The sequence below is a fragment of the Cucumis melo genome, chromosome 10 (assembly GCF_025177605.1).
Source record: "Cucumis melo cultivar AY chromosome 10, USDA_Cmelo_AY_1.0, whole genome shotgun sequence".
NCBI lineage: Eukaryota > Viridiplantae > Streptophyta > Magnoliopsida > Cucurbitales > Cucurbitaceae > Cucumis > Cucumis melo.
The window spans coordinates 9,420,108-9,439,128 of NC_066866.1; the positions used below are offsets into that span (position 1 = coordinate 9,420,108).

Here is a 19,021-nt window from a genome sequence, read left to right on the forward strand (position 1 = left end):
CTTACTGAGTATATGTTTATACTCACTCCTTCTATGTTTAATATTTCAGACGAAGGTAAAAGTAGAGGAAAGCTGGCGAGCGACTGGGAAGGATCCGTGACATACCATATGGGGATTCAGTTTTGCTTCTGCGTCTATTTATCAGTGTTTCAGCATTCCGTTTTTAATGAAAATTTAGTCTTCCCTCTTTTCACGAAAGTGTCTATTGTTATTGTTTTTATTTTTTAGTAATGAAGGTGGTCATTTTTCTAAATATTTTAAGTTTTCCCTTCCTTTTTTATTGTCTTTCTTCTCTTCTTTCTCAACGATTTTTTTTTCTTTCCATCATCCTTCTTCTCTTCCTCTTCTTTTTTTTCCAAACTGTTATTTGGTTCAAGATCGTGGACCAAATATAAAATATCTATTTTTTTATTTTTTTCAAACTGTTATTTGGTTGTTCAAGATCGTGTACTAAATATAAAAGATTTTGAAAAACGTCATTCAATCATGTATAAAAATAGCCAAATCTAAACGTTCGTCTGTCAAAGAATCTTAAAAAAAAATCATTTAGAGATTTGGGTAGCCAAATCTAAACGATCTAAACGATCGTTTAGCAAAATAATCTTGAAAAAATAGCTTAGCCAAATTTAAACGATCGTGTACCCAAATCTAAATGATAAAATCATTTGTCAAATTTAAATGATCATGTAACCAAATTAAACGATCGTGTACAAAGAATCTTTAAAAAAATCGTTTAGATTTGGCTATCCAAATCTAAACGATCATGTACCAAATATATTACTCTCATTGTTGACGAGACATTTTTGGTATTTTTCATTGTGAGTTGTGGGCTTTTACCATTTTTGAAATGGTTCTATAAAGTGTAAATATTTTGCCACTTTGTTATATTTTTTAAAAGATCTCCTGTTATTATATATATTATGTATTATTTAATAAATTGTTTAAAATTAAACAAAGTAGAAAATCTTGTATAAATATTTGGCATTATTTTAGAGTATGGTTTATATATATATTTGGCATTATTTTAGCCTATTTAGTTAAGATTAACCAAATTTGAATGTTATTTACAAAATACACTATTTTTGTGAAATCTACGATATCCTGCTTCATTTTTTGAGTTATTCAAATATACTATATCTAGGATATATGGATTATTCTATACCTAAGGGTATATTCAAGTTTTATATAATTATATATATATATATAAAGCCAGGCGACGGTTTTGCCGTTTTCCTTTTTTTTTTTTTTTTTCAGATTTTTGTCATTTTTCAAGTTGCTAGTTCCATGGTTATTTCTTTTATTTACTTTGCCGGCCTAAGAGTTTTTTTTTCTTTTTTTTTTTTGGCTGTCTAGAAAAATATCAACTTTATAGGTTTTGCTTTGGATAAATGGCAAAAGTTAATTTAAATTGTTAATATAGTAAAATCGTAAAAATGGAAAAAAAGATTGCTACAAAAAATGTCTTAAATGCCTCGACTCGTGTAAAAAAATTCACATCTCAAATGCAATTATTCCAAAACCCAATGTAGTCACCTATTTTTATCCTACAACTTTTTTTATTATTCATTAAAATATAGTAATTGTAATAATGACTAATATTTTTACTTATTTTTTTTTAAAAAAAAGTAAAATTTATTCTAATAATATAAAATCTTATGATATTTGTTATTATATTTCTTAAAAAATCTTCTATTAAAAGAAAAAATAAAAATCATTAATGAAAATATCTATCTTTAAAAAAAATCAATTTATCACATTTGACTTAGGAAAAAATAAAATAATTTACTTTATACAAAATCTTTTCATATCATATTTGATTTATCATTTTAGAAAAAATAAAATAATTTATTTTATACAAAATCTTTTAATATCATATTTTGATTTATATCATTTTAGGAAAAAATAAAAAAATTTATTTTGAACAAAATCTTTCAATATCACAATTTAACTATTTCAGAAAAAAGAAAATTAATAAAATTACATAATATTTTATTTTATTTTATACTTATTAAATTTTCCTAATTTGTGGCACATCCGGGGATCTATAAATAAGGACCTTTGGTCATTAGAAAAACAAAGAAAAAATTGGTTTTAGAGAGAATCTCTACGACGGGAGAAAAAAATTGTTTTAAAGAGAATCTCTACGAGAAAAAAATTGTAATTTTGAAATCGTTCTTAAATTTCCCTTTTTAAAGCATTTAGAATTTTTTTTTTGTTGCTTTAAAATTATTTCTTTTAAACTCAAAATTAAATATATATTTCATAAAAGGTTTCCTAATCAACTTTTTTGTAATAACCCACATCGATTTCGCTAAAACAAATCCTACAATAAAATCTAAAAATTTCTCCGACTCTGTTATTTCTAGATTCTTGAGGTGAAGGATCAATATCTTTGAAAATCCGTGATTTAATCCCAAGAAAAAATGAATTTAATCAATGTTTTAAAAAAAAATCTTTATTCAAAGACTAGCCTATGATAGAATTTGAGAAATTGTAATAATTTCTCATTTTCTTAAAGTGGGGAGTTTTTCTCAATATAGTCTAATTAATGTAATATATTCTACTTATTTTATAGGATCATTGCTTCAAATATTGGAGTAATGAGCAATGAAATAAGACATATAATAATAAAAAAATCTTTGTTTTTCTAAATAAATTTTATTCAAGACATTAAATTTGGCCACCGTTTTCTAAACGGGTGTTACGGGATGCTAACACCTTCCTCGTGCATAAATGACTCCTGAACTTAACTCTAGTTTTTTTTGCATACCATTTTTTATTTTATTTAAAATTATTTACTTTATTTCGATGTCCAATCACACGTAAAAAAGATTGGTGGGGACTCATTTTTGTGTTTTTAAAATTAATCTCTTTTTTAAAAGGACGTCAGCCACTCCGCATCGTCTCGAGTACAAGGCAACAACTTGGCAACTTCACTGGGACATGAGGTTCCACCTAGAGAGTTTGGTCTTTTCTTTTGTCTTGATCTTGTATATTTGTTTTATTTGTTTTATTTTCTTTTCGTTTTAGTATGTTGTTTATTATTGTTTCACACACAATCACGAGCCTCCTGTCCAGGCTCTGTCCTTAGAAACGAGGATGGAGTAGTGTTGACCTTCGAGGAGCTTATGCTTTCATGCAAGCACACAAAAAGTTCTCACTCAATTTGGTCATGCAATTGCATGCGACTGTTGTGATCAAATTAGGGACCTTTGATCCTTTAGGACTTAAATTCAACTTCACTCATTATGATTCACATATAATCATGTCAACTCATATGTTTTAGAATGTTAATTTTCCTACCTTATTATATTATTCTCCCACTATCACAGACCTCTTTCCGGGTTGTACCTATAGGATTAGATTCGAGAATGTAGTAGTGTTTAACCTTTGAGGAGTTGTTACTCCCATGCAAGCACAAAAAAAATTCTCACTCAATTTGATTGTATGATCAAGTGTGATTATACACCATTTTGAGGACCTATGTCAAATAGGATACTAGCATTATCTTCACTAAGTTTACTTAAGCCATTCCATTATTTGATCGTTTTCTTTCTTGCATTTGGTATTTACATCTAAACTTATCCTAATTGAATCATTATTCTCTTTTTGAAAAAGATAAAACCCAAAACTTGCAAAATAGCTCAAGTTTCACCTCCTCAACATCCATATTGGATAAGAAGAAAGGCTAGAATAATGGATGAGCAAACCAATCACCAGGTTCAAGCAGTTCGTCAAGACGTTGAAGGATTGAAAGATCAATTGGCAAAGATCCTCGAACTGCTTACTACTGGAAGAGGAAAGAGTGTTGCGGGGACTTCAAGTGGAAGTAGATCTAAACTAAGTACTAGAGGACATGCCTGCATACCCTCCAGGTTTTACTTCTAAAAGGCCGTCTAGTCCACGCATGGTGGATAGGACATACCCTACATCCTTTCCTGTGCAAAATCCTAACTCGACCACCCAACAGGCATCCCATGTGAGCGATCCCATATCTACTCCAATTAAGAGAAGTGGTAAGAAAATTTCAGAAGAGCATGGTAGTAGAAGAAGATTGGAATTTCTAGAAGAAAGATTGCACGTCGTTGAAGGTGGAGACATGCACGGGAGTATTGGCACAGCACAACTATGTTTGATATCAGATGTGGTGATCCTTCCCAAATTCAAGACTCCAAATTTTGAGAAGTACAATGTAACCACATGCCCAAAAAGTCATCTAGTTACGTACTGTCGGAAAATGTCAGCTTATGCTCATGATGATAAATTGTTGATTCATTGTTTTCAAGACAGCTTAGTTGGCCCGACTTCTCGCTGGTACATGTAGTTGGATGGTTGACAAGTGCATAGGTGGAAGGATCTCGTCGATTCATTCTTAAAACAATATAAGTACAACATTGATATGGCACCCGACCGTCTGGATCTTTAAAGGATGGAAAAAAGAATGTTGAAACTTTTAAGGAGTATACACAATGATGGAGAGAGTTAGCTGCACAAATGCAACCTCCCCTAAACGACCAAGAATTAAAAGCCATGTTCATAAACACTCTTCGAGCCCTATACTATGATAGAATGGTTGGAAGTGCATTAACTAATTTCTCTGACGTCATAAAAATTGAGGAGAGGATTGAATTTGGAGTGAAGAATGGAAGGACCACTGATTCTTCTTCAGAGACAAGAAGGATGATGACCCCAAAGAAAAAAGAGGAAGAAATACATGAGTTGAGCTCGACTCAAAGAGTAGTGACACATGTATCCTCACCAACTGTTCTATTTATTAGAATAGAGGTAAAAGTCCATTCAATCAGGCAACTCAGAGAAACACAAGGAACAATTGGAAGCAAAACCATTTCGATCCCATACCTATGTCGTACGCAGAGCTTTTGCCTTAACTTTTAAAGATTCATCAAGTGGCTATCGTAGCACAAAGGCCTCTACGACCACCATATCCTAAGTGGTATGACCCCAATGCTAAGGCAGTTAGGCATTCTACGGAGAACTATTTTCCTTTGAAAGCTAACATGCAAAGTCTAGTCAAGGTCAGAAGGTTGAAATTCAAGTAGACAAGAGAAGAGCCTGACATCAACTAGAACCTTTTACTAAATTATGAGGATCCCACCATAAATGTTGTTGCCACATTCATGGAAAGATATAAGAATAAGGTGTGTGACGTGACTACTTCAATGAATACGCATTTCCAAATCCTTTGTGGAGCTGGATATTTGTCACCAAGGTTTAACAATGATTAGGGGAAGAAGTTTGGATGCGCCAACGAGAAGCAGTGTTTATTCCACCCTGAGATAGATGACCATTCCATTGAGGATTGTTGTTAGTTTTAAAATGAGGTACAAAAGCTTATGGATACAAAGATTCTCTTCGTAGGACAGATGAGCATGCAACAAATCAAGGTCGATATTATTATTGATAAGGAAGATTCAAATGATCCTCAATTACGGTTATCTCTGAGCATACTATTTCGCCTCATCCATTGGTTTATCAGTGCTAACTAGAATTTGAGTTGAACAATTGGGAGATCAAGAACATGCTAAAAGTCTCTAAGGGATCACAAAAGTAATATAGTTTTATACACCCACTGACAATGCCTAAGGTCCCAGAGTTTCTTTTCTTTTTGTAATAAGGGCATCCTTCCTTGTTTTTACAAAATTGCATTTTAATACCATAGTCATTATGTACTTTCTTTATTTTTCTTCTAAGAAATGAAGAATATTGATTTTTATCCCAAATACTGCATCCATTCCTCTTGTTTCTCTCTTTTCCTTTTTTTCATTTTACCGATACAATTTAGGATCCATAACAGGGGCACCAAAGTTGAAGGCGACATCAATGACGTTGTTATTTTGAGGTTTCAATCTGTAATCTTAAGTAAGATATTGAAGAGGATGAATATCCTGAATTACTAAGATTGATAGAGCAAGAGAAAAAAAGATTATGTCATATCAAGAGACTTTGAAGGTTATCAATTTGGGAACAACAGAAGAAGTGAAAGAAGTGTGAATTGACACTTTAGCTCCAGATCAGGATCAATAAGATCTGGTGACCCTGCTTCACAAGTTCAAAGATATTTTGCATGGTCTCATTGGAATATGTCTTGACACCATTGTCAAGTTCATATGGAAAAACAACTTTTAAACTAAGTTAAGGTCATTACTCCGAAAGACGAATAACAAAATACACTTTCTTTGAAGAGACGGAGGTCTAAAATTCTTATAAAACCAAAATACTCATGACATATAAGATGATCAAAACCAACAAAAGAAATTTGAAAACGTGACCCGCGGGTGGTAACAACAAAAACAATTAAATATAACAAAATCTTAAGTAAAATGATTAAAATTTAAAATACTGAGAAACATATAAACAAGTGCAAAAGCTAAACTGTGTTTCCATATGGCATGCCACAGATCCTTTCATGTTGCTCACCAGCTTCTTAAGTTCTTTACCTTAGCTTGAAATATTAAACATAGAAAGAGTGAGTATATAAATATACTGTAACGACCCAACTTTCCGGACTAAGCTGAGGTCACTACTCAGTGCTAAGACTCGACCACACAACACATAATTCATAACGGACCGGTTATGATTCATTAAAACGTTAGAAATATTACAAAAATAATTTCGGGCTCTATTTTAAATCACAGTCACAAAAGTTTCAAATAAAGTACTCAGGTCATCAACTCAAAATCACAAAACCAAATATTCTAACAAAATACATCAGCGGAAGCATAAAGAAAACCAGACACGTCCATATGGCCTTCACGCATCCTCCTGCCTCTCGTCGGTCTGCCCCTCGCTGTACCCTTACCTGAAAAGTTAAAGAAGAGAAAAGGGGTGAGTATAAATATACCCAGTAAGGGACCCACTACCGGGCCCGTTAGGGAACAACAGTTAACTTCCTATTCAGGGGTACCCTACATAACAGTCTAGTGGTTCCGTAGAACGCACATATCAGTCTCGTGATCCCGAAGGATACACCTATCAGTCTAGTGATCCCGAGGGATGCACATATCAGTCTAGTGCTCTCGAAGGATGCACATATCAGTCTAGTGCTCCCGAAGGATGCACATATCAGTCTAGTGCTCCCGAAGGATGCACATATCCGTAAGGTACACTACCCCATAGATGAAGCTAACCGTTACCCGTCAGTCCATACTAAACCGTCTACAACAGTCATACCCCAACAACACTCATATTACAATTTCGCCATAAGCTTCGCCAGTCAGATAATATAGATTTAGACAGCTACATCCTCGGTAGCTATATGCGTCTCCGCTTCACACACCATTGTGATATCCCTAGATCCAGTCAACTAGTCAATCAAAATCGGACTCACCGTCCTTCCACGACCAGACTCCATGACCAAAATCCAGACAAAAGACTACCACGTACCTAACCGTAAAATTTTAAGGTCCATCGACATACCATTCCAATCCACAACGTAGCCCATAACATAACTACAATATACTGAACATCCGGCATCGGTGCCTATCCGTACACAATTCCTTACACCCGATGGCACACAAGCTACAACTAACGGTCGCGTTACCTTTACATCAGACAAGAGCATAGCAACGATACTTAAAGTCAAACACACATGCATTTATTCAGTATAGTTATTAACGTGTAATCCCCTGTGGATTACTACGTTTCCAGCCTCGATCCGAGGTCCAGTAGTAGGAAAACCCTTACCTGATACCCGGTTATGCCCCTCGACCGAGTCCACGCTCAACGGATCCACCTAAACGAAAACACAAAGGTTTTAATCGATGATACTAGTAGAAGTCATTTTAAATGGTCCTAAGCAACATTCGTTGACTTACCCAAGGAAAGGAAAGCTATCTCCAAACAAGCCTGCCGCGGAACCCGAGAACTTGAACGTCAACTCCTTAATACCTTCAAGGGATGAAAGGTAGGACCAAATCTTATTCCAATATTCAAACTCGAATCGGATGTAGCAACATTGGGTAAATTACCAAAATGATCCTTACCGAAGACTCGCCATGACCCGAAGTGGAGGGAGAAAAATATGGCTTAGGTGGCTCGGGTCGGCTTGGCTCACCCTCGGCTCGGCTCGGCTCACGGCTCGGCTCGCGGCTTGGCTCAACTCGGCTTACGGCTCGGCTCGTGGCTTGGCTCAACTCGGCTTACGGCTCGGCTCGTGGCTCGGCTCAACTCGGCTTGCGGCTCGGTTCGCGGCTCGGCTCAACTCGGTTTGTAGCTCGGCTCGCGGCTCGCTCGATTTGGATTCGTGGCTCAGGTCGGCTTCACTTCGCGGCTCGGGTTTACTCCTTTCTCCTTCCAGCAACGACGGCGGCAGAAGGCAGCTCCCCTCGGTGTTCTTTCTGCGTCGGGAACACGAGATAAGGAGGGAGAAGCCACCGGTGGTGGCAGAGACGAAGAGAGAGAGAGAGAGAGAGAGAGAGAGACGTCGGCTGCAGATGGACGGCAGACGGCGCAAACGCGCGGATGGTGGCTGCGTTCGTCGGGTGAAGAATCTGAAGAGAAGGAGAAGAACAGCACGGCGTTGGCTTCGTGAAGGCAGTCGAGGACGCGCGGACGGAGGTGGAGACACGAATGGAGGAGAACGGATGGAGACGACGGCGTCGGACGATGTAGGAAGAAGAAGAAGAAGAAGACGGAACGGCTGGGGGGGGGGTGTCGCGCGCGGCTAGGGTTGTTTTTAAAAAAAAATTCTTATTATATATATATATATATTAAATAAAAATAAATGAATAAAGATAATGATAATAATATAAATAATAAAAGAAAATATTAAACACTAAAAATAAAATAAAAAAAATAAAAATAAAATTAATAATAAAAAATTAATATTAATTAATTATAATAATGTTAATATCAAATAATTAATATAATATTCAATAAAAAAAATAAAGGTATTAACATTAAATTATAATGATAATAATAAATAATAATAATTATAAGATACTTAATATTATATTATTATTTCATCATCTACAAAATTTTAAAATCCCGAAAAATTCACATAAATGCTAAAATTTTACCTCGAAATTCGGGGCGTTACATATACTCAGTAAGGGACTCACTACTAGTCCCACTAGGTGATCTGTTAACTTTTCATTAGAAACATAAATGTAACATCGTGTGTCCTACAGAGCACACCTGAGTGAGTGAAACCGTATGAACAACCCTAAATTGTACAGGCGATCTCATGGAAACACCCCTAGTCGTGCGAGTGATTGCAGGTATACACCATAATTATATATATATATATATATATATATATATATATATATATATATATAATACATAGGTACACCCCTAATCGTGCGAGTGCTCTCGTTGGAACACCCTTAGTCGTGCGAGCGACCCCATAGATAGGATCACAATACAGGTGGGGTAAGAAACTTATCATATAAAATTAACAGACACACCATAAACCAAAAGCACATGTTATCATCATAAGCATTATAACATCACATGAATATTAATCGTAACATCCTTAAGCATGTGATTAATATTTCATGTATCATAATAATCATAAACATAACAGTCATCATTAACAACATAACATCAGTCAACGCCGTCAACTTAACATCAATCATTATCTATAGCATAGCATTATGCATCTAAGCTACCCTTAATGTATAGTCGTAATACATGTTGTCTCTTAAATTCAGTTCGAAGGCCAGTAGTAGAATCTCTTACCTCAAGATTTCTTAAACGTTTAGTCCCTAACTAGCACCGCCGAAACTTTCGAGTAGACAAATCCCAAAATCGAGGTTGAATCCTTATTGGGAGAATTCCAAACATTATTTGTCCAAAGTATTATCCAAATGAACCTTAAAGGGGAAAAAATCCAAATTAAATTAATTAGAGTCCAAAATTTTCATTTAATGGGTATTACCAATGCGCAGTTTCGTTCGGCTTCGTCAGATGAGAAATGCGGTGGTTCGGGTCGTTCACGCGAGGGGACGGTGCAGCTGCTGGCGACTTCGTCAGAGAGGGGATTGGCGGAGAGAGCTGGCGACGACGACAGACTCGTGGAGTAAGGTGGCGGCGACTAGGGTTTGAAGAGGAAAAAGTGAAGAAGATGAAGGCACGCAGAACGAGGGACTTGTTATAATAATAATATCATTATTATTATCATTATTATTTCTCTCCTTTTCCAAAACAAATCTTCTCTCTCTTCATTTAAATCCTCATCCAATCAACTTTCTTTTTCTTATCATAATTATCTTTTACCAAATAATAATTATATTTTTCTAATATAATTATTATTTAAAATTTCTCTCTCCACAAAATCTTTCTCCAAAAATAATACTCTTCAAATAAATCTATCTTTATCTTTTTTTTTTCAACAATACACTACCCTTCCAAAAATAATTATTCCTCAACAAATATAATTATCTTATTCTCCTCCTCTCCAAATTATCATATATTTTGCTTAACTAATTATATTTTAACAAATATAATTATTCTTTTTATTTTCCATAATATTTATATGTATATAAATCCATATATACATAAAATACCAAGTGTCAACAAAAATCCACTCTCCAGCTTAATTAGATAAGCTCCCAAAATTTATTTTAATTTTTGGGACGTTACAATCTTCCCTCCTTTAAGAAAATTTTGTCCTCGAAAGTTATAATCCTCAAATAACTACGGGGCAAGGGACTTTCTTGCCATACTGAATAGCGTTCTCCATCAAAATTCAAAATATTTAATTAAATATACATACCCATGTATATACATTTAATTAATCCAACCCATTAAATAAATTACATAACTTTACTTAAGATTCATGACATATAATTAGATCAATCCTCAACAAACAGTAGAAATCAAACCTCTAAGTCATTAAATATCAACCAACAAAAAAATAATTTAATCTTCACAAGAAAGTCAAATAATTCTACACGAAAATAAGTCTAACTAAACAAAACTAAGAAAATAAACTCCAAAAATATCTAAATTATTGGGCATTAAAATCATTTCTATGCAGCCTTCTCGACCCCCTGTCGACTAGTAGCAGAAGCTCATTGAGGGCATTTGTTAGCTAAGTGCCCTTCCTGTTTGCATTTGAAGCAAATTCTCTTACCCGCTACACAGCGATCGGAATGATTTCTTCCACAGACCAGGAAACTCCTTCATGCTCCCCCTACCTTAATGACCTCTTGCTGATGACGATGAAAGCTGCCACCTGAACTTGAATCTCTAAGAGTAATGCCAGCAGGCTGCTGCTCAATCTTCCTCTTCTAACCTGTGGTTGTCCCTCTTCCTGCAGTCTTGGACAGGTTGGCTCTCTCGTGCAGGCTCATATCCACTGCCAGGCGCAGTGCATCAGCATGGGTGGTTGGCCTAGAGGCTCAAACGACACTCTGGAGATCTAGTCTGAGACCTCTAACAAATTTCTCGGTCCTGGTAGCCTCATCCTTCACTACATCGGAAGCAAAACAGGATAGCATATCGAACTCTGCATCATACTTCTCCACAGTCATGTCACCTTGCTCCAGGTTCAGGAACTCTTGTTGCTTAACGTACCTCAGGTTGGCAGAGAAGAATTTAGCATACAAGCTCTCCTTGAACTGCTTCCAGGTTATCTTGCTGCCATCACCACCCAGCATCCTTTCAGTCGTCTTCCACCAAGCGGTACCTCTATCTTCCAAGAAGAAAACTACACGCTGAACCTTCTGGTCATTAGGACACTTCATGTACCAAAAGATGATCTCTATAGAAGTCAATCACATCTGGGCCTTGGTGGGTTTATCCATGGATCCATCAAACTTCTTAGGATTGTACTTCCTAAAGTCTCTCAGATGTTTAGCCTCGACTAACAGTTGGTCTGGCATGGGCTAAGATTCCACTTGGGCTGGAGAAGGAGCGGTCGGGGTCTTCTAGGGAGCATGAAACGGTGCTAAAGTATCTCTCAGCATATCCTGGTATCTCTTCTCTATGGCAGCGAGATCTGTCTGAGTGACGGTTGCAGTAGAGTTAGCAGCTTGTACGGCAGGTTGCTCTTCAGGCTGGATACGTCCAGCTCCTCTACTTCCCGTACCACCTCTACGTGCACCTCTATGTGGCGGCATTTTTTTCCTAAATTCCACCAGCATAAGTCTTTCACAACACGAACATAACATTCATACTTTATCTATTTTAATTCAGGCAAGGTTATAAATATAACATCATTATAATCATAAAACATACTAACGAGTGACGAAGGATCGTGTAGACATAGGGACAAAAATCAAAGACTTAAAACGTAAGTCGGTCTACATCACCTAGAAACTTAGGCTCTGATACCAACTGTAACAACCCAACTTTTAAAACTAAGGTCATTACTCAAAAAGACGAATAACAAAATACACTTTCTTTAAAGAGATGGACATCTAAAATTCTTAGAAAACCAAAATACTCATGACATATAAGATTATCAAAACCAACAAAAGAAATTTGAAAACGTGACCCACGGGTGCTAACAACAAAAGAAATTAAATATGAAAAAATATTAAGTAAAATTATTAAAATTTAAAATACTGAAAAACATATAAACAAGTGCGAAAGCTGAACTGTGTCCCCATATGGCGTGTCATCAACTTCTTAAGTTCTTTACCCTAGCCTTAAATATTAAATATAGAAAGAGTGAGTATATAAATATACTCAGTAAGGGACCCATACTAGTCTCATTAGGTGATCTGTTAATTTTTTATTAGAAACATAAACGTAACATCATGTGTCCTACGGAGCACATCTGAGTGAGTGAGACCGTACGAACACCCCTAAATCGTGCGAGCGATCCTATGGGAACACCCCTAGTCGTGTGAGTGATCGCAGGTACACATTCCATAAATATATATATAATACGTAGGTACACCCCTAATCGTGCAAATGGTCTCGTCGGAACACTCCTAGTCGTGCAAGCGACCCCGTATACAAAATATAATTGTCTCCTAACCGTGCATGTGATCCATAGGTACACCTCTAATCATGCGAGTAACTCCGTAGGAACACCCCAAGTGTTCAATTATAATTATTCCTTTTATTTGTCATAATATTTATATGTATATAAATGCATATATACATAAAATCCCAAGTGTCAACAAAAATCCACTCTCCAGCTTAATTAGATAAGCTCCCAAAAATTATTTTAATTTTCGAGGCGCTACATGGTTTGTCTGAGCGTATCATCACAGATAATGAAAAAACCTAAATAAGAAATTAATAGAGGAGTTGTGCAGTCAGTTCAAGGTTCAACACTTTAATTCCACTCCTCATCACCCAAGATGAATGGACAATGGAAACAGCAAACAAAAATATCAAAAAGATTCTCGAGAAAAAATATCAAAAAGATTATGAGATTGGTTGTCTCCATATCAATTTTGAAACTTTTTTTTTTTTGCTGACGACCATTATTTTCCTTTTGCTTTTCTTTAATTTCTCTTTTGTTTCCTTTTGTTTCCACTTCTTGTGGTGCATGCTCTTTACTACTATCAGTGTCAATTTCTTCATCAGTTTCGTTATTATTAACCTCATCCGCTTCAATCAAATTTTGTTTTCCTCTTGTTGTATCTTTTATATATTCTTCCCCTTGTTTTTCTATTTTTTCTTCAACAATTACAATATTTCCCAATTGAATCTGGCTTCGTTTTGCTTTGTCTTCCTGTCTCCTATTTTCAACTTCTTCTTCTTTTTCTCCATCTTCAAATTCAATTATCTGAATGTAAAAAGAGAATGTGCTGTCAAAATGATTTTGCAAGAAAATGTAGACAGTCTTGCAATATAAAGATCGTTTAAATATGTATATACGATTGTGTAAAATACATAAACGATCGTATAACATGTATACACGATCATGAAACCAGTTGGGTAGCAAAAAATTAAAATGTGTGTAAACTAAACGAACAGTTGTGTTAAATATATAAACAATCGTTTAATATAATTAAAACGATCATGAAACCAATTGTACATTAAACGAATTAAAACTTGTGTGAATACATGTGTATTTTGTGTTCCTAAATAAATAAACCAGTTGTTCTTTTCGTCATCTTCATCTATCTGCAAGCACATAAAGTAAGAATGTTCAAAGACATCATGAAGAAAACACATCCAGACAGATAAGTTATATCTATCTATACGATATAAATTATACTTATTGTTTGGAAAAGAACTAAACCTGCGAAATATTTTTGTTTGGGGTATTTATAAATCTGTAGTTGCTATTGTTTCCAAAACAACAATTCCCTGTAAAGAAAACAAACAACATAATCGCATTTTATTTGGAAATTAAGGAACATTAAACAAAACAAATGAGTACATAATGAATACGACACTAAACATAGGACAATGTGTTGTTGCATATTTCACCATTGTATTAATTTTTCATCTTCATCAAGAATATCTGAAGATCAAGGCTACAAGTAGGTGGTCTATTTTTCTCCACGACTTTTGTATATGCAATTTCTTTCTCATTCTGTTGTTGTTGAAGCTTGGCTGATGGTGGTGGAACATTCAAGCTTCTCACAACCATTGTCAACATGATTTTCATTTTTTTTTATTCCTTGTCTTAATAATATTTGTTCTGTTTCTATTTTTTCTTGATTTTTTTCTGTTTTCTCTTATTTCATTTAAGATTTTATTTGCTTCATTGTTTTTTCCATTTCTTTCTCTCTTTTTTTCCTGTTTCTCTGGTTTTTCTTTTCTTTCTTGCTTCTCAATATTTTTGAAATATCTCAAAATTGTTTGAGACTCTTCTTCTAATGAGTCTAGAGGTGTCATGGAGAACTACAAATAAAGTGATATTAGATTATTAGTGAAAAAGTAGCAAAGGTACTGATAAACAGTGATAGATTAATATCATCATCTATTCAAGATAGACATGGATAGAAATCTTTCATTGTCTATCTAGATAGATATATATAAAGCATGCTCTAAATTTACTTATATTTTCATATTAAAAAATGTTGATGTTTAAAGTCCTTCAGTCACTTGTTTCCGAATATTCCCATGTTACAATTGGTGGCCTTTCAATAGCAAGCTTTCTTCCAAACCCAATATCTAAATTGGAAAGTCTTGGTATTTTCTCAAAAGCCCAATAAACTAACGCTAGGGGAAACCCTTAAAGGTATACAGCATCCTTGCCATTGTAGGATGTTTTTTTCAAAAACTGATATGTTAGGATGTATGATAACCTTCCCCATGGATAGTCTTTGAAGATTTCTTCATTAACCAATATGTCTAGATCTAGGAGATTTATATGGTTGTGTTGCTGCTTGGTAATTAAAAATTCTTCTAAGAAATAGAGGTTAATTAGTTTTTCTTTTAATGAGTCTTCCTCGTTGCACAATGCTCTGAAAGTTCTTTCTATATCTCTTCTTGTTATAAAGTCATCATGACGGAAAAGAGCATTTTTCAAACCATTTTCTTTTCTTTCTTCTAGATTTAACTCAGGGAGTTTGTGACCTTTTAGTCTGGTCATAAAACAAAATTCTTTCAGCCAAAATTCTACTATATGTCCATTGAAGTTGAAAGCAAGTATAGTTTTTTTTTTTTGTATGGCATTATTTTCTTAATAGAAAATTCAGGAATTGTGTTGGTATTTTGGCAATTTTAATGTTAAGAAACTGGCCAAAAGGACTATTTGTCAAAACTCGAGAAAGAATTCTTTTGTAACGACCCAACTCCTTATGCTGAATCGAAGTCATTACTAAATATAGAACAAGTGGTTTAAGTCTAAAAAATTTTATTAAAAGCATACGGTTCAAGAAATTCATTTATAAAAACATAAACAAGGTAGTCATGCAAAAATGTAAAAACGTTCTGAAATCCTACTCGGGCCCTATCTACATAAAAGATAGTGAAAAATAAAAAGTACTCAAACTCAAATGCTAAAATCTGAAATAAGAAATAAGCGGAAGCGGTAGTCCCTATGGCCCTCCTCGGTCTCACTTCGGGTCGCTCGCCAGCTTGCCCTTGCCCTTGCCTCGTCCTCTACCTGAAAACATAAAATGGAGAGAATGAGTATAAAAATACTCAGTAAGGGACCCACTACTAGTCCCACTAGGTGCCTGTTAACTTCCTGTTAGAGTCCTGATAACTGGTACCCAATCTCTGGCACGTTCCCGAACACGTGCAATCATGCGCTCCCGTAGGAACGTAACTCTGGTCTTCGGTGCCCGGGGACACCTAGGACAGTCGGGATGCGAGGACCCCGTCGAGTCACTCGAGTCATGTCTATATCATGCTAGACTGGCGTCCCGTCGGACCACACAGTCCTCAATAGGTGGTGATCCCGAAGGACACCCATGCAGGTACGACTCTAACAGAAATCAAGCTAACAGGTACCCTAATTGCAGTAAACATACACATGGCATCAGCATATAACATGTCACATAAATCATTTCTACACTCTCCGTCCCGACATTCGTCGTAACCATAACAGATCTTGCCACACATAACAGGCTATAGCACAACTATATCGTCATTTGCATCATACTAGCGTTTATTTCAGGCATCATACTGTCAAATCCTCAATATGCAACATAGGGCATACACAGTCTCATACTTCAAACATGAAACTAGTAGTAGAATCTCTTACCTGGAGATCTACTTGTCGAGTCCTAACCGCGAGGCAGTACGTTTTCCAAGCGACGAAGTCCTAACTGTTTAATAAGTCAAAATTCGTAAATAGGTCGCCAACGACCAACGGTTCGAGACTCAATTGAATTTAACTTACCCTAGAAGGAGGTTGCAGTGCTCGAGCCCCTACTGAAGAAATCCCGCGCTGCAGTAATTTCTTGGTCCAAGACGTCCCTTGAGGAAAATAATTTAATTTAGACCCAAATTAATTTAACTAACGTCCGAGCATGGAGTCTTACCGGAAAGACCACAATAATTAATTAGCTTACCAAAATATAGGTGGATGGAGCCAATTTAGTCCTGGCGGCTCGGCTGGAAGAAGACAGGACCGGCTCGGCTTGGGCAGACGCGGCTCGGCTCGGTACAGGGATTTCGCGTGCGGCTCGGCTTGCAACAGGGGGAGACGCGGCTCGGCTTGCCACAGGGGAGACGCGGCTCGGCTACACAAAAGCGCGCGGCGCGGCTTCACATGCGGGCGCGGCTCACGCACGGGTGCACGCGGGCGCGGGTCGGGTTTCCGGAAGGTGGCGCGCGTCGGTTCGGGTCGCGGGGCGGGTCTTCGGTCGGACCCTTGCGCGCGAGGCTTCGGCTTCCGGATTTCGGGCGGCGCGGCGGTTGTTGGTGGTCCGGCTACCGCGGCTTCGCTCGGCGACGGCTACCGACTGGCGTTTCGGCTGCGCTTGCGTCGGATCGGAGCGGCGCGCCTCGGCTGGCTGACGGGTTGGCTGCGGACGCGCGGAGGCGGCTTCGACTCGGCTTCGGCGTGCGAGAGACGGCTGCTCCGACGGACGCTCGGCTGCGCAGATCGGCTTGGACGATTCTCCCGGCGCGGCTGGAAGCTCGGCGACGGCTCGGTTGCGACTGCGGCTCGGCTGCGCTGCTGAACAGAGAAGGGTACTTGGCGGCTCGGGTTCGCGGCGGCGGCGGCGGCGGCGTGCGGCGGCTAGGGTTTCAATAGGAAAATTTTTCCCCCTTTTTCTTTCTTGAAAATTTTCCTCTTCCTCTTTACGCACGAGTCCCAAGGCCTCTTTTTAAAAGAAATAAAAATAATAAAAGAAATCTTTAAAACCCTCTTTCCTCTCTCCTCCAATAACCACCTTTGACCCTTTCCAAGGCCATTTATTTGTTAAGCCAATAATTTATTTCACCCCCTAACTTCAAAATTAATACATAAAAAAAAACTTTACTTTAATACTAATAATAAACACACTTTAGTATTAATATTAATGGTCAAAACAAAAGGAAACCGAAATTGTTGGGCGTTACAATCTTCCCTCCTAAAAAACTTTCGTCCTCGAAAGTTCTAATCCTCGAACAGCTTGGGGTACTGGGCTCTCATATCCTCTTCTTTCTCCCACGTTGCCTCTTCCACTCCATGGTTTTGCCAAAGGATTTTGACCAGTGGGATTTCTCGACTGCGAAGCTTCTTGACCTCCCTTGCCAGGACCTCGACAGGCTGCTCCTCGTAGCTCAGATTCTCGCTAACCTGTAGTGGCTCGAAGTCCACCACATGTGTTGGGTCTGCGACATATTTCCTCAGCATGGAGATATGGAATACGTCGTGCACTGCAGCAAACGATGGGGGTAGCGCCAAGCGGTAAGCCACGGGGCCAATCCGCTCCAATATCTCGAACGGCCCTACGAAGCGTGGGCTCAGCTTCCCCTTCTTCGCGAACCTCAGAACACCCTTCATGGGTGCAACCTTCAGAAAGACCATATCTCCCACTTCAAACTCGAGGTCCTTACGTCGTACATCAGCGTAACTCTTCTGTCTGCTCTGGGCTGTCAGCATACGAGCTCGGATCTTCTGTATGGCTGCGTTGGTCGTCTGCACTAATTCGGGGCCTAGCATCCTCTGCTCTCCAACCTCGCCCCAGCAGACAGGGGATCTACAGCACTTGCCATACAGAGCCTCGAACGGTGCCATACCGATAGTAGCCTGGTAGCTGTTGTTATAGGCAAACTCCATCAGATGCAGATGGGAGTCCCAACTTCCTGAAAACTCTAGTACGCAGGCTCGCAGCATGTCTTCTAAAATCTGGTTCAATCTCTCTGTCTGACCATCAGTCTGAGGGTGGAATGCCGTGCTGAAGTCCAACCTTGTACCTAATGCAATTTGAAGTCCTTTCCAGAACTTCGATGTGAAACGGGCGTCTCTGTCTGAAATGATGGATACGGGTACTCCATGTAGTCTCACAATCTCTGTCATATATAGCTGCCCCCACTTACTGGCAGTGTAAGTGGATTTCCCTGGCACGAAATGGGCCGACTTCGTGAGTCTGTCGACCACGACCCAGATCACCGTGTAGCCCCTTAGGGTCTTGGGCAGTCCCGTAATAAAATCCATCGACACACTCTCCCACTTCCACCCTGGCACACTCAAGGGTTG

At 37.6% G+C, this 19,021-nt stretch overlaps 1 protein-coding gene across 1 annotated transcript; it reads left to right on the plus strand.

The window, feature by feature from the left end:
* The first annotated feature begins 3,696 nt into the window (after positions 1-3,696).
* Positions 3,697-4,324, plus strand: LOC107991990 (uncharacterized). The gene is made up of 2 exons (XM_017047502.2): positions 3,697-3,829; positions 3,876-4,324. Exons 1-2 carry the CDS (start codon positions 3,697-3,699, stop codon positions 4,322-4,324), a joined length of 582 nt encoding a protein of 193 aa, XP_016902991.2.
* Positions 4,325-19,021: the final 14,697 nt, after the last annotated feature.

What these genes read in the sequence shown, in the direction of transcription:
- LOC107991990 (XM_017047502.2), top strand. Translation starts at nt 3,697, where the DNA reads ATGGATGAGCAAACCAATCACCAGGTTCAAGCAGTTCGTCAAGACGTT. An exon ending in TGCGGGGACTTCAAGTGGAA is followed by an intron (nt 3,830 to 3,875) that starts GTAGATCTAAAC and finishes CATACCCTCCAG; the next exon opens with GTTTTACTTCTAAAAGGCCG.